The sequence below is a fragment of the Melanotaenia boesemani genome, chromosome 3, assembly GCF_017639745.1.
Source record: "Melanotaenia boesemani isolate fMelBoe1 chromosome 3, fMelBoe1.pri, whole genome shotgun sequence".
Taxonomy (NCBI): domain Eukaryota; kingdom Metazoa; phylum Chordata; class Actinopteri; order Atheriniformes; family Melanotaeniidae; genus Melanotaenia; species Melanotaenia boesemani.
In genome coordinates this window covers 20360544-20384296 of record NC_055684.1, presented here as the reverse complement: position 1 = coordinate 20384296, position 23753 = coordinate 20360544, and the positions used below count along the sequence as shown (strand labels likewise).

The 23753-nt window shown below is 37.3% G+C and overlaps 3 protein-coding genes across 3 annotated transcripts; 1 reads left to right on the top strand and 2 right to left on the bottom strand.

Annotated features, from left to right (window-relative positions):
* Positions 1–1846: 1846 nt before the first annotated feature.
* rplp2 (ribosomal protein, large P2) lies at positions 1847–4082 on the bottom strand. Its single transcript, XM_041980989.1, has 5 exons — positions 3995–4082; positions 2504–2627; positions 2374–2422; positions 2193–2288; positions 1847–1975 (listed from the first exon to the last, which is right to left on the bottom strand). The coding sequence occupies exons 2-5, from the start codon at positions 2624–2626 to the stop codon at positions 1899–1901; spliced, it is 345 nt and encodes a 114-aa protein (XP_041836923.1). The 5' UTR covers position 2627; positions 3995–4082; the 3' UTR covers positions 1847–1898.
* A 2394-nt stretch (positions 4083–6476) lies between these two features.
* Positions 6477–9459, bottom strand: LOC121636934 (adenosine receptor A1). Its single transcript, XM_041980805.1, has 2 exons — positions 8859–9459; positions 6477–8083 (listed from the first exon to the last, which is right to left on the bottom strand). The coding sequence occupies exons 1-2, from the start codon at positions 9209–9211 to the stop codon at positions 7447–7449; spliced, it is 990 nt and encodes a 329-aa protein (XP_041836739.1). The 5' UTR covers positions 9212–9459; the 3' UTR covers positions 6477–7446.
* Positions 9460–12790: 3331 nt separating this feature from the next.
* On the top strand, positions 12791–15021 carry LOC121634997 (adenosine receptor A1-like). The gene is made up of 2 exons (XM_041977989.1): positions 12791–13214; positions 13379–15021. The coding sequence occupies exons 1-2, from the start codon at positions 12886–12888 to the stop codon at positions 14010–14012; spliced, it is 963 nt and encodes a 320-aa protein (XP_041833923.1). The 5' UTR covers positions 12791–12885; the 3' UTR covers positions 14013–15021.
* Positions 15022–23753: the final 8732 nt, after the last annotated feature.

The window sequence follows — 23753 nt, the reverse complement described above, 5'->3', positions numbered from 1 at the left end:
CGGATGATTCAAAAAGCCGGTTACAGAGATCACACTGATTCATCTTCCTGAAAATTACTAAAATTTACTGATCTGGTTCATTTTCAAAAGGAATGTCCAGAGCAATAAACAACCAACTTCATGGAAATATTCTTTGGTTTTTTTTTTATTTGTTTGTTTGTTTTAGCAAGGAAGGGGATTATAATTTGAGTTCTTTCAAAATGTAGAGTTAAGAGTACAGAACAGATTATGTGTGGAGCTCAGCCAGTGTCCAAGCGCGACGAGTTCAACTGGCGTTACGAAACATGGCTTTCACCAGGTAAAGAGAGGAAGGATGACCGTGACACCGGTGCTTTTTCACAGTTTATTTGTTTATTTACATTATTCACTTATGTGTTTGTTTCCTTTTTGTGTGTTTATTATTAAATATGTCAAAACTTATAGGAATTGTATTGGTGTATTACAGGCTGTAAATAAGGGTTAAGGCTGAGTAATGGAAAAGTGGTAGGAATTGAATAAGCTTATGTTTCCTGTCTGTTCCTGCGTCTCTTTTTCCTTTTCTTTTCATTTAAATACGTTCCCTTTTTTTTTCTTTTTGCTTTAATTATGTATTCACACGTGTCCAAAATGAATATTCAAATCAATTCAAAATAAAAGATATAACAGTTCATGAAGTACAAGTTATGAGATAGCACACAGTCCATCAGTTGCATGGCAGATGTGTGCAGTGAGAGACAGAAGTGGCTCTCATAATGAGAAAGCCTCTCAGAAATAATGGACTCACAAGGGGATTTGTGTGAATCCAGCATAGTGCTGGATGTGCTATGCAACACGTGCACTCACATATTCCTGAGACAACATCAGAGGCAACTGGAGATCATGACAACTGCCTTAGGAACAAGGAACACAGCATACACAACCCTCCTGATCTGGATTCACCGCTCTGCTGCAGTAACCACAGAAATGCACAGATGTTGAAATTTCATACACTTTTCAAATTCTGTCAGGTAAGAACAGGTCACGACAGGTGGCAGGTAGTGGGAAATGGAGGATTACTTAACTGTGCTGATGTGCTCTGTGACCAATTTAGCTGCCATACAATCAAAGTTGATTAAAAAAAAACAGGTTGCGAAGGGTGTACTACCATGTGAGTAATGACTCATTTCACATTAAGCAGAATCTTGACTCCTGGCAAAGAACAGATATAATATCAGTGACTGCTCTGCTGCATTGAAGCCCCCATGCCTAGAAAATACCAGTACCAGTTTTAACTGCAGTATCACCTACTTTGTGAACTTGTTTGGCAATACAATATTTTTACGAGGAAATGTGGACACTGACATTTGCTTATCGGTAAATTCTTTGACAAGTTTTGCTCTTTAACCTACTTAACTGTTCTAAGATGTTGAACCCATTTCACAGCAACCTTACATTTACATACCAATTTATCTTTAGATTCTACATGAGTGGCAATTTCTACCTCATCAATCAAGACTGAACATTCAGGAAAACTTGTTTTCTGGTTTGAAACATTAGCAGTTAATAACACAAAGCCAGCTCTTAATGCTAACACTAAATCACATTTTGTGGTTTGGCTCCATGTGTGACTTCTTGCCTTTTCAACACTGCCATTATGTGGTCTTAGTTATATGACTAACAGACTGACCACATGCAGGGTCTGGATTGCCCAATGACGTCTGGCCACCTAGTCTTGACTATTTTTAGAAACCAACAAGAAAAGCTTTCATCATCGAATGCCAGACATTTTATTTCTGGAAAACCTGGCTGTATGTACTTCTTGAATAATTAAATTGGCATAACAATTAAGAAAGTTGTATTTTACGCAAATTAACGGACAAAACAACAATTTGTGTAAACCTTTTACATTTTTATTGCTTTTTAAACAGAGAGAAGACAGATTAATCAAAGAGCCCGAAGCCCATATCTTCGTCTGACTCTTCGGATTCCTCCTTCTTCTCTTCTTTTTTCTCTTCCGCTGGAAATGAGATGTAAGACGACAGTTAAGGCCACGGAGAAATCGGTGAAAACATTTAGCTGCACTGAAATGCAATAAGTTCTATCAAAGAGCCGATAAAAATATTCATAAACACATAAAAATGCAGTAATGTGTCATTGATGCTAGATGGATCTTCAATCTTCTTAGAGGCATTTTTTTTATTATTATTAAAACCATACAAAACATATGTACATACCAGCAACAGGTGCGGCCCCAGCTGCAGCAGCCCCAGCAGCAGGTGCAGGTGCTGCTACAGCACCACCTGCTGGCACAGAGGCTAACTTGGAGAGGCCTATGAAAGGAAGAAATACTGGTCTTGAGAACTTCCATGCACAAAATGTTAAACTTCACAGCCATGTTTATTGAAAGGTCTTTACCTGAGTTCATGACTTCATTGATGTCTTTCCCATTCAGCTCACTAATAACCTGATGGGAGAATAAGATTCAATTACACGTTATTCGTAATGTCTCAACATTTTTTTTTTTTTTTTAAACACTGCAATGTACCTTGTTCAAGCGTTCGTCATCAGCCTCAATTCCCACACTGCCCAAGATGTTCTTGATGTCCTTGGCGGAGGGGCTGGTGTTTCCACCGAGAGCAGCGAGGAGGTAAGCGGCCACGTAACGCATTCTGTAGGGAATATAATGACATATTAACAATCTGAATATATAGTTATCAATTGTAATACAAAGGTATAAAATATAATAGACACGTTTCAACTCAGCTGTATTTATGTATTATAACCTGCTAAGCCTCTAAAAATCTGTTTGTTTCTACAAATATCTGGAATGGGCTTGTCAGATATTACTTCATTATGACAACAGTTTGAGCTGACAGAACTGTTTATGTTCATCTGTATAAAGAAAAAAAAGAAACTCTCAGTGAAGCTAACAAACACCCTGGACAGCCAACATCATTTTCTCTACCCACAGAAAAATGGCTTATTAGTTAAAAAATTTGTTGGATCATCGCTTGAGTAAGAATTTCGTTCCAGGGTAATAACTAAAGCTTTCACTGCTTCAGTCAGTTATACAGCTATCAATTTCACTGAATCAATCTATTAATAAATGGATGTGTGTTATATAAAAAAGTATTCATTAATTAAATTTGCTATATAAAAACTTGCACCTTCATTATGTGTATAACACACAATAAGCTAATCTATTAAGCTAAGTACATAATCTAAATATATGTTGTATTACCAAATATAATTACATATAAGCAGATGTGTATTAGTCACCAGTGCCTTATTCTGAATTATCGGCATGCATTTCCTAACAGTACTGCTAATCACCACTAGGAGGCTGTCACTTTTCTAATCATGCTGATAACTCAAAGCGCTTCAACACTCCATGTCACATTCATCCATTCACACGCGCACTCATATAGTACTTCTCTGGTTATATACTAAGTACTATCTCCTTTCTCACACACTCATAACCCGACAGAGAAGTCGGGGGGTTCCGTAGGGTTTCACGTGGTCAGAGGGCAGGCCTGCAATCGATCTACCGACTTTCCTGTCGGTAGACGACTGCTCTTCAACCTCAGCTACGCCCGTTAAAACACAGTTTTGTCGACAAGGCCTAAATCCGACTGCTTCCACGTTTGCTAAACGTCTTTACATTACCGACATTTTACAAGGAGCGTGTGAACACGCCAGGAGAAGCCATGTTAGACGTTAGATGCTAGATTTTCCTCACTCAACTAAATTTCAGGTAATCACAGCAAACTAAAAAAATGACACGGTCGTATGGGTTTTTATCGTAAATATAGCACATTGTAAGGACATCCGGTGCAGGGATTCAACCGCGTTTTTTATAGTGCGCGTTTCACTGCTAGCAGAGGCAGTATGGCGCCCATCATTTGTAAGTGTGCAGACAAATGAGCACAGTTACAAATTATGGTAAATGTGGTTCGAGTATGACCCATATCATGAACAGAGCGACGCATTGTCCAATCAACAAAACGTCGTTTTAAATGAGTAAATTTGAACTTACTTTTAAGTCTAAACAGACACGAAACGTCGGTCACGCTAGGAAAACCGGAAGAGAGAGGGAGACGGTACCGGAAGTTCTAGGAGACGGAGTGGTGACAGAAAGAAACACTGCATCGCAGAAATAATAATAATAATAATAATAATAATAATAATAATAATGTCGTTATTATTATTATTATTAATTTATTTTATTATTATTATGTGTATTTTCCATTTTAATTTTTTTCATGCCATAAAGCCTACAACAATATGAATGTTGGAATATATGCAATTTCTTTTTCTCATACATTGCTCTTTGAACATTTTCAGTTCATTTCAATCTATATTTGTTCTGATAATACATTTACATAAAATAGAAGTGAAAGCTTTATTTGCCATACTTACTCGACAGCAATAAAATTGTAAGATTTTGCGTCACTATAAACAACCAGTTTTCACTTTAGTTTCCAGTTTTTTTTAGTCCTTTTTTGGTCCCTTCTCTGCAGACCTCATATTCAAAATAAACATATATTTGTCAAATAAACAATACAGGTGTCTCAGCTCCAGCATTCACTGTGATATTTCAGCATTGAAACTGCACTGATACAGTTATATGCAAACATTTTTTATTTAAATTAATTCACAATCAGAAAAATAATTCAGAAATTATCGTTTCGAGCTAAGATGTAGCACTTAATTCTTTATTAAGCATTTGCCTAAACAAATTTGCCAAAACAATGTAGAAAACAAAACAAAAAAGTGACAATACAGTCAGCTAATCAACATCTTTTTACCATGCTACAATTCAGCCAACTCCTCCTGTTTCTCCTGTGTGAAGAGCCAGTCAAACACAAACACCACCAAGTCTGACACAAACTCTGATATCTTCTTCATGTTTGACACATACCACGTCTTATAGCAACATTCAGCCAGCAAAACTATTACAAAGAGGAACAGAAATCCAAGGAAAATGCGGTCAATGTAATAGTTTGCTTGTTCTCTGAAGGTCCACTGCTGCCATGGTAGTGCACGACGAGCGTCTCCGTGTTTGCTGAAGTGTAGCAAGGCTTGGTGTTCATCATCCAGGTCTTCCTCTGGAGCTTCTGGATCTTGACTGTCTTCTGCTCCATCTGTGTCAGCCATTTTATTGTAGTCTATGGCTGCAAGTTTAAATTTCTCTCTGAAGCCACAGAGCATAAACAAGACATTAGCTTTGTTATTAAAAGTGCAGCAAAGATGGCTTTTGTAGAGAGCCAATCTTTGTCTTAACATAAACAGGAAGAGCCTTACCTTGAAAAAGATTTGACTTTTAGATGGGATCAAGACAAGAAACGTATTTTTCCTAGCCAGATTTAGACCATGCTTCAGCTCCTTTAGAGTTTGTTAGGCCACAGAATGCAGACACAGTGCGTAGGTAGTAAATGCCAAATTAGTTACGCGGTACCTACCTCACTAATAAGCGCTGAGGATTAAACCTCACTCAGCAGATTCAAATCCCTCAGCAAGGATGAAGGTGACAGATGGTAATATTCGTATTAATGCGTTGGTGATTGAGAGATAGACAGAAGTAGAAGAAGAGGGTGGAGGTCTTGAATGTTAGCAAATCAGAAAAATGTAGATATCTACATACAGTAAAGCTCTCTAAATACAGAAAGCAGAAAAAAACTTTTATGAGAAAAATTTATTTAAAGGAACACATGAAAACCTGATTTTACATTTTCTAGCTTATCAAATGCTGTGGCTGAAACCAGCAGAATTCAATCTGATAGCAAAGCAGAATTGATGCAGAAGCTTTAGCTTTTTAGACTTAGAATAAATCACTTTAGCATAATGCTCTCCGGGTAATTTACTCAAATGCCCCAGAGCCTTTCACCTCTCTGCTGCAGCTTTTGAAATATTGCTTTAACAAACTGAATTAGCTGAAGAGATCCTTTCATCCTGTGATAAAGACTTGGAGTTGAATGGCTGTGCTCTTGCCAGAGTTTAGTTTCATTGGAAGTAGTGACTTTACAGTTTGCAGTCCAAGCAGAGCCTTTTAATTTTTCTGTCTAACACTGCACACATCCAACTCTCAATCGATCTCAGTGCAATAAATCTTTCCATCTTGACCTCACTGCCTTTATTTATGTGACTCCACAAACATCGAGTGTGATCATTCTCAAATGAAATCCTCACACAAAATCTAATTCCATCTTTGGTCAGTCCACCACCTTGATTCAGACTGAAATAAAGTGTGATGGATTGCCATGGCATTTGCACAGAAGTGGACAGTTCCCAAAGCATTACTCACGATGACTCTGGAGATTAGAATTTTTCTCCTAGCACCATCAACAAGTCCACATTTCATTTTGTTCAATATGTTTGTTTACACAGTGGCCCTTAGATTCTGGGAGAAAAAAAAATGAAAAAGAACACAACTATTAATACAAGGTTATTTTATAAGAAAAAAAAAAAACAAATTTAAATTTTGTGTCAGTGAGTCATATTTCACTAAACAGGTTGGATACAACTCATAGCTGTCTGAGCTTGCCATGTGTTTAACCTACAGAGGATAAATTAGATTTATATGCGAGGAAATTCTTGTTTTCAAGTCAGGACCATCATTTTATCATAACACCCACACTTTGAAGAGACATTGCCATGTATTTGGCTTGTTCAGAGGAAAACAATAGAAATTTGAATGAGCTGACAGTGTTATCTTTCATGAGTCATGAGATAATTAGCAGATTAAAGAGTACAGGCAAATCAGAAAGGGATATGTGGCACAGACCATAATGTGTGTTTGAGGAATTCCCTGCAGCACCCACTGAAGTGTGATGATGTTGATCCAACCTTACAAAGTGAAGCATTTTGCTTTCTTGTCAAAACCCTTTGAGTTTTTCTCACAGTTTTACTGTATGGCACTATAAAATGTTAACAACTGAATTTTTTTTCCCTTGATAATTTTGTTCTTATTCTTATTCATTTTTTTATTTACAGAAATAGCTTTAATATTTCATTGCATATATACCACCAAATATCAAGTCATATTTGTAGAATAATCAAGATGACAAATGGTTAAAACAAAATACCTGCTTAGCTTCTCATGAATGAGTTAATGAAATAAACATTTAACTCCCTCAACTCAGTCTGTGAGATTTGTGTCTTAAATACTGTTCAAAGTTCAATATAGTGAACTATTTTATCATCAAATATTGTGTCACTTATTTAGAAAAAAAATTAAATTCAACATTTATCATTTAACAAAGCACTGAGTGAAACATAATAGTGCAAACTGATGGAAGTTATTTTTGTTCATAAAGAGGCTGTGATTAAAAGAAATGTATCAAAATGAAAAATGAATGCTTCCTCTCACTCATGGAAGTGCACTGCTGTGTCCTTTAATGAGTCAGTCTCCAGTGTTTATGTGACTCCATGATTCGTGTTGATGCACTCCCACTGGCAGCGGCGTAGAAAGGAATGCTGCGGTCCTTGTTACATGTTTACATTCTCTTTCTCAGTTATGCCTGGAACACTGGTGGTGCACGGGGTGGGCTCTGGGGGTTTACACAAAATGTAACGGCGGGCGATTTGGATTAGCGTGAGACGGAAGCGTTTTATCCTGAATGCATAAACCATCGGGTTCAAGGCTGAGTTCACGTGGGACATGACAATCCCTACATATGTGGCATGCATGGGTATTTTACACTGTGGACAAAAGAAAGTGATGCAGTTCATGATGTGTATTGGCAGCCAGCACAAAAGAAAAAGGAAGACGACTAAAGCCAATGACTTGGCCAGCTTCAGCTCTTTCCGATAATACCTGTCTCCATCACAGGTGGCCTCAGCACGGCGGTTAAGCTGCTGCCGGATCAATCGAAAAATCTCCACATACAGAATGATCATTATGGTCAGTGGTACCACCACGCAGCCAAAGAAATTAAAGTAGACCATGTAGTCCATTGTAATAACTTCGGTAAATTGACAAACTATCTCGTTAGAGCTGTTGAGGTTTCTGTGAGCATCATGGTTATTCCAGCCAATCACTGGAACCAAGCCACTGAGAAAGGAGACGATCCAGCACAGACAAACTGCCACATAAGCCCTCCTCTGAGTCACAATGATGCTGTACCTGGGAATCAGAATTGGAAAAGAAATATTACTTTTTCTAATCACGTAATGAACACATTCAATACTTTAATGGCATTTCTTTGAACAAATGACAAAGTCTTTATGTCTCAGAAGCATTTTTCTAAGATGCCAGCTTTTGACATGTGGTGCATCTGCCAGCTCCATTTATAAACTGTCAGCAATTGAGGCTGACAGGGACGTTTTAATTTGGCTAAAAGGTTTTGATGCCCAATCCTCTGATTTACATGAAGCCAGACTGATATATTACACCACTGTATGTAGGATTTTCTACATGAAAACCTCTTCCTCTTCGCTGGCTCTATTGTTAAAAACATTAGCTCTTTGCAGCTAATTGCTAAACAGATATTATTGGTACAGCCACTATGATTATTTTTTGTTTGTATAATTATCAGAAAGTTAAAGGGTTTTGCAATTAGCAATATCATGAAATTCTGTATAGGTTCATATTTAACACTTGTTTTAAAAAGCATATTTCAGAGTGGTAATAAATAGTTTGTATTGAGGAAGCTGCAACAAACTGGAGCAGGCAGCCACACCTCTTTTTATTGTTATTTGTTTTAAATATTTAATTCTTTACTTCTGAAATCACACGACTTTTGACTATATGAACACAGTTTACACCTTTTAGGGGTACCAGTAACGATCTTGTTTAAAAAACACAGCTTTTATTTAGTTTATATTTAAATGCAGAGAAAGTCAAATCACACTTTTCAGTTGAAAGTTTAACCACCTGTTATGACAGCAGTTTGACTCACCTGGTGGGAATTTTGACTCGCAGATATCTGTCGATGGCTATGGCCAGCAGGGAAAGGATGGAGCTTTGAGTGATGATCAGCAGCAGGCAGGAAAGGAGGAGGCAGGTGTAGAACTGAGTGTTAAATTCCAAACTGATAACGATAGCCAGAGGGATGACTAAAACTCCCACAGCGATGTCAGCCACGGCCAGAGACACGATGAAGCTGAAGGTGGTGTTGCGAAGGGCCCGGTTCACGCACACTGCCAGCACCACCAGCACATTCCCCAGCACAGAGGCCAGGGCAATAGCTGTCTCTATGGAGATGTACACCATGCTCACAGGCACTGATGGTTTGATACCTGGAGAGGACATTTTTTTTCTTCACTCACCTAACTTACCTTCACTCAGATTGTGGATTTTTATTTTCTCCACCTCAGTTTTTCCTCCAGCAAAAACATCGTCCAGTAATCTAGTTGCCTAGTTGAGAGAAATATGCCCTTTTTTTTTCTTCCCACATTTGTTCAGTCAGTGTTCATGAAGACGTGCCGAATTATTCAGCTTCTGCATAAAATTCCGGGTCTGTACTGCCCTTGATACCAGTGCATCACTGCTCCCGTGCTCTCTCATGCTCTCTTATTCACTCACTAGCCTGTATATAAGAGTTATAACATCAAGGGGAGGGACTTTGTTTTCTGCAGCACTCTGCAGCAATAGTTTTCCTTGCATTAAGCATGTGTGTGTGTGTGTGTGTGTGTGTGTGTGCGTGTATGTGAGCAGTTCTTGGGAGGAAATACGCTGTAATAACTGGAAGGATGTATTTAAGCAGCCTTGCATTAGAACAGATCTGACCCTTTGATACATTTACCCATATCACCATCAAAATAAGTAGATTCTAGTATAGTGGCAAAATAATATCTGCAGTTTTCAGCAAAAAATTCAGACAATTATCCCTTAATTGTAGGCTCAAAAATCCTGTTCAGGACTCCTATCACTCTGCTTTATGACTACACAGCGAGCTGTTTTGTATTGAACAGACATTTTAACTGAAATTGTTGACGTTCACTTAATGTTTAAAGAAATTTTACCATTTGATAACTTGGCCAGCAGTAAAACAGCAGAAAGGAATTCAATTACTCAAAAACTTTTCTTATTGCTCTCCCCAGGAATGAAAAGATTTTGGCAGCAAGTTTCACAGAGTAAGCAATCACTGAGATTGTCTTTAGTTGCATAAAGAAGCAGATTGAATGTCTGCTTGTTAATATATTCAGCTGGATCACTTCACTTTAAAGAAAGCGATGACTCGGGATCTTGTGTTGGGACATTGCCTACAATCTCAGACCTTGGTGTTTGCATTAAAGCATTGACAAGCAGACACTGAATCTGTTTTATTGGGTCTCTGTCATCACTGTAGCACTCATCACAAATTCCATCTCTTCTGAAGATGCAATAATCATGAAGTTTAAAGAAGAAAAACAAACATGCAACTTAATGTATTAAGTATTGTGATTGCGGCTGTAGTTCAGGAGGAAGAGCAGTTGCCTACCAGCCAGAAAGTCGATTCCAGGCTTCCACTGACTCCATGTCGAAGTGTTCTTGGCCAAGACACTGAACCCCACGTTGCCTCCTGATGTGTCTATTGAGGTATGAGTGTGTGAAAGTAGAAAGCACTTAGTATATGACAATAGAAGTGCTGTGTGAATGGATGAATGTGACATGTAGTGTAAAAGTGTTTTGAGTTGTCAACATGTGAAAAGTACAGTCCATTTACAGTCCATAATTCAGCACTCAAGACTGTTGCGTTTTGATTGTTTATCCATTGATTTTGCTGTGGTTTTTATCAACCCGGCAATGTATAATTCAGTCTTTAAATGGCAGTGATGTTTCTTATTAATAATTAATGTGTAGAGAAAATACTTTCTTTGGAACCCATAATCATTAGTTTTCAGTTTTTTTTTCTCACAGCGTCTCACCCCAGAATATTATTACAAATTCACTTTGCTGTCTGTAATGGCTTGGAGAGCAACATTTTGTGTATTTGTGATCTGTTATTCATTAGATCGTGCCTCCATCCCCTCCGAAAATAGAGGGGGAAAAGTACATTACCATCATTACCAACTGTAAACTTACATCAACAGTTAATGCACCAAATCACTGCAATAATTTTGCAATCATTTAAAACAGGAACTTGTTTTAAATTAAGGATGTGTATAAAATACTGTATGTAATAATAATAATAATAATAATAATAATAATAATAATAATAATAATAATAATAATATGAAAGCCACACAAACACCTTCATTATTGGGACTTATTAAGTAAAAATACCATCTGTATTAATCTGCTGTGGTCATTTCTTCCGCCTTTTCAGTTGCTACACAACATAATTATCTAGAAACAGATGCAACGAATTTCATTATGGTCTTGCAAGGACCTGCTTGCACATAGATTATAAAGACTACGTGATTGAGAGCGTCTATTTCTGGTTCCAGTTTTTCAGAAAAGAAAGAAAGACATCTCAATATCCTCACCAATCTGCAGTTTAATGCTAAATTTATTTCACCTTGACATGAGCAGCTTTCAAGCACTGGACTGTGAACAATAAGTTGTGAGGTGGTAAGGCTGACAGTTTGGTACACTCTTGTTAGACTTGTTGCTTATGTGCATGATCAAAAATAAATCCCCATGAGAATATTAAAAAAAAAAATAGGTGTTACCTTGTTTGTGGGAAGTGTGACAAAGTGCACTACACAGCTTCAGTGTGATCATCCAGGAGTTTATACATGTTCTGCAATTATAGAAGTGAGGGTGCATTTAGTAGCTACTTACCTCACTGCATCTTTGAAACATTTCTTTATCTCTGACATGGCTATGAAGCTAGTTTTAGACCAAACTTTAAAAACATAATTGCCTATTTTGCTTCAAATGTTAATGCTTCTAATACTTTCACAGACATACTTTCACAGACATAGCCCACGTAGCTTTTGCTTTGCATTTTATTATTTATTATTATCAATCATCTTGTCATGTGCAGATTAGACTCTTGCACCAGCAGAAAGACAAGAAACCACACGAGACAAAGTATAACAGATAAGATAGGAATCAGAGCTGTAAATGTTACTGAAGAAGTTTGTGTTTAGCCTGCTTGTTCAAATGTCAGCAAAGTAAGTTTTTCTATTAAATGTTGCCTTTCTTTGCTAATTTTAACACAATAATAATTTTTTTAAAAATACATTTACAATCCCCGGCTCTAAACCCAACATGGAACCAATATAACCTCGATCATCTGAGCAGCAAAACTTAACAGAGCTATTAGAGTAATTTATGATAACTATGACACCTTTTAGTCATTGACAGGAAAATGGCCCCCGTACCAGGCAGCTCTTCTCCTCTGTAAAGTGTCTGCAAATAAAGGAAACCTTAGTGTGTGCAACGATATTGTTGTTGTAGTTCTTTCAAGAATTTGTTAACGTGTCTACAAGTTAATAATTTCTATCTAAATAAAGAACAGTACATAATCACTTTAGTGAAGAGGTGACATTACTTAAAGCTTTTTGTGTGAGCTGCAGGGGGTTATTAGTACTAATTGATTTAGTGATCAAATTTATTTGTGAAAAAAATAATCTCTCATTTCCTCACAACAAAATAGCAGGGCTCTTATCACAGATTTTTTTCACTCAAGCAATGTTACAACTTTACAACAATTTATCTTTTTATTAATTGGGTGTTTTTGTTTTTATTTTTTGTTTTTGTTTTTTGTTGTTGTTGTTTGTTTGTTTGTTTTTTTTGTTTGTTTTTTTTTAGTCCTAGTAAAATTTAAAAAGTCAAATGTAACTGAAAAGAGTCAAGCAAATGCAAAGCTTTTAGGGTGTTGCAACAACTGCTGCACCCAAAGCAAAAAAAAAAAAAAAAAGCTCTAAGGACTTCCTCAAAGGTTTCACACGACTGAGATAGATGATAAATTGCGCAGCGCAACCAAAATTAGACTTACACTCACTTCATGCTTCATCACTAACCCTCGCAATATCAGCTGGATAGGAAGCATCATGGATGTGGGTGGAGTGATTTACACGGTGGTGGAAGTGCTCATTGCTGTTAGCTGCTGCCTGGGTAACTTGTTGGTGATTTTGGCTCTGTGGACCAGTAAAAGCATCCAACAACCCACTTTCTGCCTCATTGTCTCTCTGGCTGTGGCTGACCTCATGGTTGGATGTGTAGCCATTCCGATGGCGGTGTTGGTGGATGGACAAGTGAAGACTACATTCCACACCTGTCTCTTCATCAGCTGTGTGGTCATCCTGCTGACCCTTGTTTCAGTCCTGTGTCTGCTGGCCATTGCTGTGGACCGTTATCTCCGGGTGTATATCCCTCTGAGGTAAGTCTTTTCCAGAGTTGCTAGCTGTGCAGATGTCAGTGATAGACCTTAATGTTATGTATTTTAGTGGCTTTACTTATCAATGAACTGTTTAATTCAACTTTTCTTTTTTAACAATGGAGATAATGTGCAGTTAATTTGATCAATAATTTTTCTCTTTATAGGTACAAGAAGACTGCATCACAGAGACATTCTTGTCTTGTGGTGGCTGCATGTTGGCTTGGTGCAATACCGCTGAGCTTTGCACCCATGTTTGGATGGCACAAATCAGAAAAACTTTCTTCCAATTCTTCCTGCCAGTTTATAAAAGTGATTCCAATGTCCTACTTGGTTTACTTCAATTTTTTCTTGTGTACCTTAACACCTCTGTTGGTGATGATTGTATTGTACAGCTGCGTCTTCTATAGCATTCGAAAAAACCTTCGAGAAAGACCTGGAAATAGTTTCCAAAAACTGTCAGAAAACTACCTAAAAAAAGAGAAACAGCTGGCAGCATCTTTGTCTGTGGTCTTGGCCCTGTTTGCCCTGTCCTGGCTCCCTCTCCACATAATGAACTGCATTCACTACTTAGAAATAAATAATGTACCACAAACAGCTTTCTATGTCGGCATTGTGCTTTCTCATGCTAACTCAGCTGTCAACCCAGTTGTGTATGCATTCAAAATTCCAAAGATTAAAACAGCATATGTGAAGATCTGGAAACGATTTATTTCATGTTCAGCAGAAAATCAAAGTTCTCAGACAAGCCAGACAACAGACAACAATCCCAGCAGTAACAGTATTACCTGTAATAATTAAGACTGATTTCCAACCTAATTTGTTTTTTATTCAAGGGCACTTTTTTTTCCCCCCTTTGGGGTCACTTTTGTTTGACAGCTTTTTAATGTTATGTAAACATCTTTTATCTTTTTAATCCAAAAGCAGTATTTTTTACTGATGCATATGACATGCAGTGGCTCTGTACAGAAAAAGTAAACAAATGTTGCTCTGAACACTGAATGATCTGTTTTTTTTCTATATCCTGTGAATGTCTGTCTGGATTGCAAAAACCTGTCTTGCAGAGAAAAAACTGCAACTTCCACCTTACTTTTATTTAAAAGTTTTTGTTTTCACACTAAGTTTCATATCGTTTTTTCACTGTGTTTCAGTTCAAGTTCCAGTTCTGCATGTGTTTGATAGAAAGTGCTAAAATGGCAGTAAGAGAGTTTACATACTCAGCTCAACAATTCTTAAATCCTGCTTAGTGCTGAACAGCTAAAATTGCCTGCAACAACAAAAGGGTTACATGTCAGCATTTAAAAAAGAACATGTTTGTTCTTTTTAAAACAGCGTGACTTGAAAATTTGCTCATTATGCTTTAAAGGTTTTTCTATTGCATACTTTTCTACGCCACACTTGTTAAACCAAGTCTTCAATGACTATTTCAGATAATTGCTTCAAATTCTTGTTCATTTGTTTTGGTCACACTGTATCAGATGTTGGTTGTCTCTGTTTCTGTACTACCTTGATATGTTTTTTTTTTTTTTTTTTTTTTTTTTTGGTTTTGTGCAACTGAGAACTGACACACATTTCATAATGATGTACTGTAACAGTACCACACAATGTAACCTCACAAATAACCACAGAATTGGGTCAACCAGTTGCATGCAGTTTCAGTAAACATAACACAGTACATTAAAATTAAATTTATCTATCTATCTAGATAGATAGATAAATTTAATTTTAACCAATTTTATTTTGTCCATTATACAGATTTGTACTTTCCCTTGAAACTTGATGCAGAATGTAAATAAATTGGGTTAAATTGGATATTGCATTATCAATTTCTGCATGTAGGACCTAAACGTTTTCTGCGTGTAAAACTATAACACACTTTTGACATCAACTAACAATGCAGAGAACAGGTAAATTTAATTTGCAGCCTATATATATTTAAACATAATGTTTGGTTTTTAACACTGCACCAAAAATTCAGTTATAAACTGGATTTTAGTGGAGAATGAAGTTTAGTTTATTTTTATTTTTTCTTATTTGTTGTTTTTACATTGTGGTTGTTTTTCATGGTACAGAGTGGTTGTCTTTCATGGTACAGAGTTTTTAATACACAAAAGATTTATAAATGTAATGCAAGTCTTTGACCATGTGGTGGCATTAGAGTGACTTCTGCATAACTTGGTCGGTGAGTGAGTGTCATTCCAAGCATTCATTGTACCTCTCAAGGAAGGTAATAGACTGTATAGTTATCACCTGAGCAGGATTTACTCCAACCCACAAACTATACAACCTACTACCTCACCTTGCTAGGCTCAACTTCAAGTACAGATAAAAATACCTTTAAACAAAAATAAGACTTTGGTCATACAGTACCAACTTCAGAATATCTCAGCGTAGACTTGCATCCCTGCAAATGCTAAATGGACTCTGTTGTGCCCACACTTGTCAATCCAAAGATGCCTGGTGATTATTTGTTTATTTATTTATTCCCTTGAGTTATCCATGGAGCACAGAGGGTTTGTTGTCATAGCAGATTATCCTGTTTCCTCAGGAAAGACAGTAGATTGTATAGTTATCTCAAAAGGAGGACATGAACCCCACAACTATTCAATCTACTACCTCAGCCTTAAGGACAGATAGTATTGCAGGTTGCAGGGGAAACTTGTCAGTCGAACTGTGAGAGACAAAGAGTAAATTAGTTGACAGTATTCACTTCAATTAAATAGACACATATTTTAATGTGCACAGATGTGGTGTAACAATTTGATTGCATAACGGTATTTTTGTTAGTCTTTCAAACGATTTTGTTGCAAGTCAACTCCAGTATTTTATGCTGTTTCTCTTATTACAAAATAGTTATAAAGTGCACATACTATTAAACTACATACAACCACTGCCTTGGTGAGAGATATACTGCACAGTAACATCAATGACTATTTTTAACATTATCATGACAAAATACATCTCTGTCACCAGACAAAAGTGTGGCAACCTCTTCAACCATGCAAGGTAAAAACCACTTTTATCCTGAAATATCCGCACACAATAAAGAGTGACAGTTCCAGAACTTGTTTCATTTTATAACTTGGTTTAGGACTTTCAAGTTTGGCTTCCAGATCGGCAAAGGATGTAATTCACTTTTCATCAGACATTTCCCCAGTTCAGTCCCTGCCATCTCTGCAGCCAGAAATTATTGCGAAGCAAAGAAGCAAAAATAGAAAATGGCATTACCTCAGCCATTTTAAGGAGCTGTTTGGCTCCCACACCTAACATCTGTGGTGCAACCTGTTAACCGCCTCCTCCTTGTGATCCCTGCCTATAAGTTTTCTCTCTCTTTTCCCTCTCACCTACTGTATGGTGCACAGTAGCAATGTGAAGAGTAAGTAAAAAGGCCTGCTTGTTTGTAACTTATTTCAGAGTCATTATTCTAATGTATTAAAAAAAGTCATTTTTGTTTAAATAGCATACCGAAAGCAAAATGGTCTGAAACTTGCCCTTTTTGCACTTTGTGAAAGCCACTTCAAGTCCATTGAAAAGAAGTCTGTTTACTGTGCCAGCTAGAGACTGGGGCACAAGCTGGGTAGAGCTGTCCAAGTCTAGACGGGGCCATACTTTGACAGAGATGACTGAGCCCAGACACTGTTGTGGTAGACAACGATGGTCAACCCGTGCAAAGGCTGGGACACTTTGCATAAATTAGCATGTGAACCATGTACACTGAAAGGCGGTCGGGCTGTTCATTAACATTCTGAATTCCTCTTTGGGCCAATCAATGCCAGTAGTAATTGAAATGTTTTGGCATCCTGTGCGGCTGTGGTGGCAGGGCATGCTCACTGGGGCAGAATGAAAAGGCACTAGGGTATGAAAGGCCTTAGCTAAGATGTTAAATTAATTAGATGTAAAATGGTATAAAAACTCTTCAAACTGGGTTGCTAATCCAGAGGAAATGGAGTGAAGGCAAGAGTTGGGATATTCTGTTTTAGTCTGGTCCATCTAGTCAGCATGTGACCCCACATTGCATCATGTGGTGTGTGGTTGTGATTCATAGCGCTTCTTTTCAGAATAATCTCTTCTGTAAAATAGGTGATCATTATTCATTATATCGTTTTTATGTAAGCTATGCTTAAATAAAGCCATAGTTTACCTTCCATGGGAGTCCAACAAGGGCAGCAGTAAGACATAGGTTTGCTGACAAGAACCACAGCAAGGCTCGGTCAGAACAATCAACATAATATATGATTATTTCTGCGGATAGATATACCAAAAGCAGCTCATCATTGAGCCCTACATATACAACTTATTTAGGATATCTGTGCTTAAAATGCTCAGGAATTAAACAACCGAGTATTTAGTAAATTAAGGCATAAAAAGTACCCATTACAAATTGGCGCTGGTCCACGACGATCGCTGCAATATGGAGGGAAAAACTGAGGCTGGTTCTCATTTGCTTCTCCCTCCACTACTTGGTGCCAAAAAATGGGCATTGTCTGTCTGCCAAGCTGAATCTCAATGACAAAAAGTGGGTGATGTTGTGGATGCAGCATGGCAGAAACCATCGCTGAGGGGGGAGGAGAATGTTGGCAGCCAAACAATGAGAGGATTCCATGTCAGAAAGAGGGTATGATGCCACACAATAAGACATGGTGGCATAGCCTGCTGCCAGATGTTCAGTGCAGTGTTTTCGCTAAGCTAGGTGTTCACACAAGTAGAGGGAGGTTCATTATTCCAAAGGCAGACTTTGTCCATATGTTTGGTACGAGCCTGAGGTTTCAGTCTCATCATGTGATTCATCCCAATCCTGTGTAATAAACCCAGGTCACATGAGTTTATATCCATCTGGTAGGCAGTAAAAGCCAAGTCTGTGATGTCTGCATGGAGAACAATGAACTGTATGGAGAAAACCTACATTGCATTGTGCTACCTAAAAGTAATTAAATAGAAGTAACAGTTAACCAATCATTACATCCACCCACTGTCATTAAATTAAGTAAAGCACACTGCACAGTGTATAGTCATTTTCATATTGTATATTCGCAGAAATCTTAAACTCTGAGGATTGAGTTTTTCATCCTGTAACTTGTGACAATATTGTTGTTAAAACAGGTGTTTCAAAGTGTTTTCCAGTATCAGTTTTGCTGGGTTTTGGTTTTTTGGAGGTTCCACTTATAGTTGGGAATTGACACTTATACCTGATATATTAATCTCAAAAAGTTAGGGATTTTCAACTTTCAGGTGGAATATACAGAAAATGTAAAAAGCTGACAATACACTGATATTATATTAGGAATGTAGGACATTTGAGTGGGATAATTCCTTCATTTCCAACAATTTATTGAACCAAAAACTCACAACAATGGTGGGCACACCACAAAATAAAAATATCAACATCTCAATAGCTTGTCATGTGTTAGGTGTTGTCTTGGTCTAATGATGCCTGAATGTGAATGGTATGATAAAGAGAACTGTTTAGATATAAGCTGTAACTGAATCAGAACATTTATTGATTCACTCATGGTTCAATGTGGTTATTCAACTTGTACTATAACAATAGCCTTTACAACAGGGCTACTCAATTCGGTCCTACGAGGGCCGCAATCCAGCAGGTTTTCCATGTATCCCTGCACCAACACACCTGAGTCAAATTAGGTGGCTCTAACAGCCAATCAGGTTCTACACAATGACTCATTAATTTGACTCAGGTGTGTTGGTGCAGGGATACATGGAAAACCTGCTGGATTGCGGCCCTCGTAGGACCGAATTGAGTAGCCCTGCTTTACAAATTCATCTAATTTGACTTTTTCTAAAATTTTGATTGCAAATGTACAACTGTTCAATGCTGAAGTACTAATTGCACAACATGCTGTTCTCTGACAAGGTGATTAGCCACACAATAAACAAAAGAAGTGTCTGAACCACAGTTGACAGGTGAGGGTGTCAGGATTTGTATAAAAGGAGGAAACACCAAAAGCTTAGTCTTTCCAAGCAAGAATGTGATGTGGCTCATCATTTGTGTCAACTAGAGAATCATTGATGAATTCACGTTAATATTTCTGGATATAATCAGAAAAAAACTTTTATTTTTTCAGCATTTAGGTATAAAAAGGCAATGACTGTAAATCACTGCTAGATGAAGGTAATGTTTAAGCCTTCAGTTAGCACTGTATATAAACCATCAAGCAACGTGATCATTACAGGGGCATGTGCATGCGTTAAAAATATTAACACAATTAATTACACAAATAAGTTACTGATGTTAATACGTTATTTTTGACAGGCTTAATTTTATATATATATATACATGTGTAATGGGTTGTATGGCACATGCCTGTCTCTGTTTCTTAGCATGTCATCGATATAAAGTTTACAGAAAGATTTATTATATACCATAACTTTCTGCAGTCTCTGTAATGTATTTAATGTAAGTGTGTGACATATTCTTGCTAATCGGACAATAAACTGTGTAGAAAAGTAATAAAATACGGCACACAGTACTCTGCTGCACCTTAAGGAGGCGCACGGGAGCTGGCAGGTGCTCATTGAATCTGTGTTGACTAAAGTCAGCAGGTCATGTTGTACCGCGGTTTGTTTATTTTATGCTCTGCTTCGTCCTACTCCCTAGATGGAGGATTATATATCCAAACTAAAATGAAAAGACTTAAAACAAACATACAGGTGGAATAACACAAGAAAGGCTTCCTTCTTTGGTCATTATCTTCTTAAAGAAATCTTTTTGTGGTGCAGGATAGCAAATTATTCTACTTTTTCTAGTTATCCTCTTAATGAGCAACCTGAATTGAATTTGTATTCACATCTCTAACTGCTTTGTTTAGAATGAATATTAATTGTTTAGAACACATGAAGGGAGCAAATTTGTTCTACCGTCTCATCTTGCTATAAAAGAAAGATTCTTTAAAATACACTTACAAATCACAGTATTTCATAATTCCTATTTAACATTTAAAGGGCGTAATAGCAAAACGCTTTGTAGTTTTTTTTTTTGGAAGAATCCATTTTTGAATTTGAAATTATATTTCACAATCTATATTTTTATTTCACAATTAATTACTCATCAACATGCTCTGTTGCTCTTTCCCTCCTGGTCCTCCATACTTAATTCAAGTTTGTGGTAGTGTGGTATTATATTAATGCTGACAGCACAGGGAACTGGGGCAAATATAAAGTTACTACTGATGCAGAGTCTGTGTTGAAACTTTGAAGAGACGTCTCTGTGGACCCGTCGGGATCTGTTGCCTGCGGGGGGGCTGGTGGCCTGGGTATCGGGACCGCTGGCCTGACTCTGGCCTCTGTTCAAGTGAGGTGGCATCTGCATGATCACTCTGCATGGTCACTCCTTCCTGAACGTCTCCACACAGTCTTTGCGTCGCCGTGTGGCCGAGTTCTCCAACACATCCACACAGGTTTCTCTGCGCGTGTTCTTGAATACAGCAGTTTCACTTATATCTATTATCATATTTTTTTTTCCTTTTTTTTTTTTTTTTATTATTTCTGTTCTTATTATTATTATTACTCTTACTCTTATTATTATTATTGTTACTATTACCAACTAGCTGTGTAATGACCTACTGGCTAGGATGATCTTAGCTATATATGTTGTAAGTAGTATGGATTACATGGTCTTCTGTATGATGTTTCAAGTCCCCACCCGCACTCCCCACACCCTTTCTGTCCCTCTCTCTCCCCTCCCTCTTCTCTCTACTTTCTTTTCTCTCTCTCTCTCTCTGTCCCCTCCGGTCGAGTCCAGCATTAAGAGTCTGATTTAATAAAGTTTTTCATGTCATCAAGAGGGACTTTATACATGTAGTATAAATCCCTGCTTGATAGAGTAAAATTGCCCAGCATCAGACGGCAGCCAGACAATCATTCTGTTTGCAACAATGCTGGACAAGACAGGTTAAAAAAAAAAAAAAAAAAGAAACTTTGAAGAGACATATTCTACTCTCATTGTCTTTTCCTGGGAGGATTGTGATCATTTCAGGACAACAATGTCAGGGCTCGTTCTGCATGACTTAAAGCAACTTGGCTTGCTAGAAACAGTTTTGTGCTTGACTTACTTGCTGGCAATTCACATCTGTGTCTATGGAAAATGTATGCTGCATTGTGGAGAGGGAAAATCAGACAACCACGGGCTGTTGAGCAGCTACCCAGTTCCTCTTACAAAACGGCTAATATTAGTATCCTCAATTTTTAAATTACTGGAAACTGTAATTAAAATGTGACGCAGTAGTTAAGATGCCTTTATCCCACTTCCTTTTAGTCTGTTGTCATCAAATTAGTCATTTGTTTAGGGTATCTATATAGGGTTCTAAATGCAATGAAGTTGGTCAGTGAAGAGTGAAAAATCTCTTTATTTATAAATACAAATGAAACCAACTAGTGATTAAAGTCTTTTCCAGGTGCTGATCTACTTTAAAACCTTGCACCCCCACTATTTGATAGTTGTAATTGTCACTATTTTTTTTAGATATCAAAACACAACGATGATCATCTGAGCATTTTAGTTGTCCTCGGTGTTGCAGAAGCTCTAGATGTAGATGTTTGTGAGGTGTTTTGCTGCACAGCACAACTGTTATCTTCAGCTCTCTTGTCCTGTACTTCAAGTTATTTTTCTGTCATATTTCTAGGATTTTTTTTTTTATTTAAGCCTAAATATTATTGTTGTTTTCATTGAAGGATGATAAAGTAAATAGTTTTAAAGTGTTTCTGTGGAACTTGTTTTGACTCCACTCATGTATAGGGGATTTTCCCATACTGCACTGAGAATGATCAATAACTACGTTTATTTGGACAAATATTTCTTCTATCTAACTGAAATAAATCTGACCAGATTCCTGCAGACATGTTTACATGGATGCTAGACAAACCGATCTGATTAGTTGTTACATGATGGAAAACTTTAATGTGATTGCAACACTTAAAACACTCACAATGTGGACTAATTTGGAAGATGAAACAAAAAAGATTTGATCAAATTTGATCAAAAGCCACCCTGTCTAGACCTCTTGGGCCTCCTTTGCCACCCCATGTAAAATTTCCTAGCTCCGCCAATGGTCTTGCCCCATCTTAGAACACTTCAACTTTTCTGAAATGTAGTTTGTACATTCAGCATTATATTTAATCCCAAATATAACTTAACAATTGTGATAATATTAATAAATATAATGTTATGTCTTAGGATCCAAATACAATATCAAAGAACACCCTTTGGCATACTGCAAGTGTAGTTAGTTTATAAAGATACTTCAGTAAAGTTAAACATTTCCCATAAGAGCCACAGTATTAATTACAGCCTTGGCTAGTATAACATTTTATACTACTGCTGAGGCTGGTGCTGACATCTTCTACTTTTGAAATATTTTCATGTCATGGTTAGTAATTTAAAGTTCCTAGTGTGGGTGTGTTTATTTCATGGTGTTTTATTACAGTGATGAAGCTAAAAGACCATCATTTGTGGCTTATATTTTGGTTTGTGCCTGTTTGCCATATCCATACTCGTTTTTTAGTCACTACTCAGCACAGTGTCACAGATTTTTCTAATTACTCGTTTTTAATAAGTATGGGTGAAAAAAATGCATTTAAAAGGTATTTTTAATGGTTTTGCTGAGCTAGATGCTTGAAATCAGTGCAGTGGGAGAAGGCTTTAATGGTCACAGTTTGAAAGTTTATTTTACAAACCAGCGTCACATGTGCATCAGTTTTTTTTCATTGATAAACCTGCCACAAAGATTAAGACAAATGCTAAGACTCTGGTTTTCTGCCCATCTAAAGAGATCTCTCACAGCTTGTTCTTCGTGGTTTCAAGTGGCAGTCTTTGTAATATGGCTGCACTCGAAAGAGCTTGATTAAGTGCTGTTTATAGCTCCAGAAACAGTTTTGCTAACAGGAAGAGCTGATTAAGTGTGTGCATTCTGACCCGATGAAAGCAAAAAGCAAAGAGACTTTGATCCTGGCCACCGCAGAGTCACTCTAACCATGGGGAGGAGAGTAACACAAATAGCGGAGGATATGGCTTTCCAAGCAACATGTCATCAAGCAGCACAGCAAGTTCATCTGAGGAGAGCTTGAGGGGAGGAGGAAATAAGTTCATTTTCCCTCCTTGCACCCATTCTCACTGTACCCGCCCACTTTTTCTTTATTCACCCTTTCTGTGCCGTACAGTAAGGGTGAATGTGCTGTACAATGTGTTGATATCATACTACAGACACAAAGAAAAAGCTGACTGTAGTGTACACATATCAAGTCACATATGCCAACTTGTTTTCAGTTTTTATTCGACAAGCGTGTATTATGTAAAGTAAAAAGGAAAGAAACTGTTTTTAGGTAGGATTTAAACAATTTTAACAATTTCAATATTGATTATATTGATGTTTTTCTGCTTTGGTGGTTTATGAAGAAATCAAACAAAGCATGTTGACCTGATCTGAAATGAAGACGTAATCTTTCAACACAAGCCTCTTCATGTATAGAACAGTGCTTTCAACAGAAGGATCTGGTTTGCACTGGTTTTTTAGCTGGTCTATCAAATGG

What these genes read in the sequence shown, in the direction of transcription:
- LOC121634997 (XM_041977989.1), top strand. Translation starts at nt 12,886, where the DNA reads ATGGATGTGGGTGGAGTGATTTACACGGTGGTGGAAGTGCTCATTGCT. An exon ending in CGGGTGTATATCCCTCTGAG is followed by an intron (nt 13,215 to 13,378) that starts GTAAGTCTTTTC and finishes TTCTCTTTATAG; the next exon opens with GTACAAGAAGACTGCATCAC.
- rplp2 (XM_041980989.1), bottom strand. Translation starts at nt 2,626, where the DNA reads ATGCGTTACGTGGCCGCTTACCTCCTCGCTGCTCTCGGTGGAAACACC. An exon ending in ATGACGAACGCTTGAACAAG is followed by an intron (nt 2,423 to 2,503) that starts GTACATTGCAGT and finishes TTCTCCCATCAG; the next exon opens with GTTATTAGTGAGCTGAATGG. An exon ending in TGGGGCCGCACCTGTTGCTG is followed by an intron (nt 1,976 to 2,192) that starts GTATGTACATAT and finishes TCTCATTTCCAG; the next exon opens with CGGAAGAGAAAAAAGAAGAG.
- LOC121636934 (XM_041980805.1), bottom strand. Translation starts at nt 9,211, where the DNA reads ATGTCCTCTCCAGGTATCAAACCATCAGTGCCTGTGAGCATGGTGTAC. An exon ending in CGAGTCAAAATTCCCACCAG is followed by an intron (nt 8,084 to 8,858) that starts GTGAGTCAAACT and finishes TCTGATTCCCAG; the next exon opens with GTACAGCATCATTGTGACTC.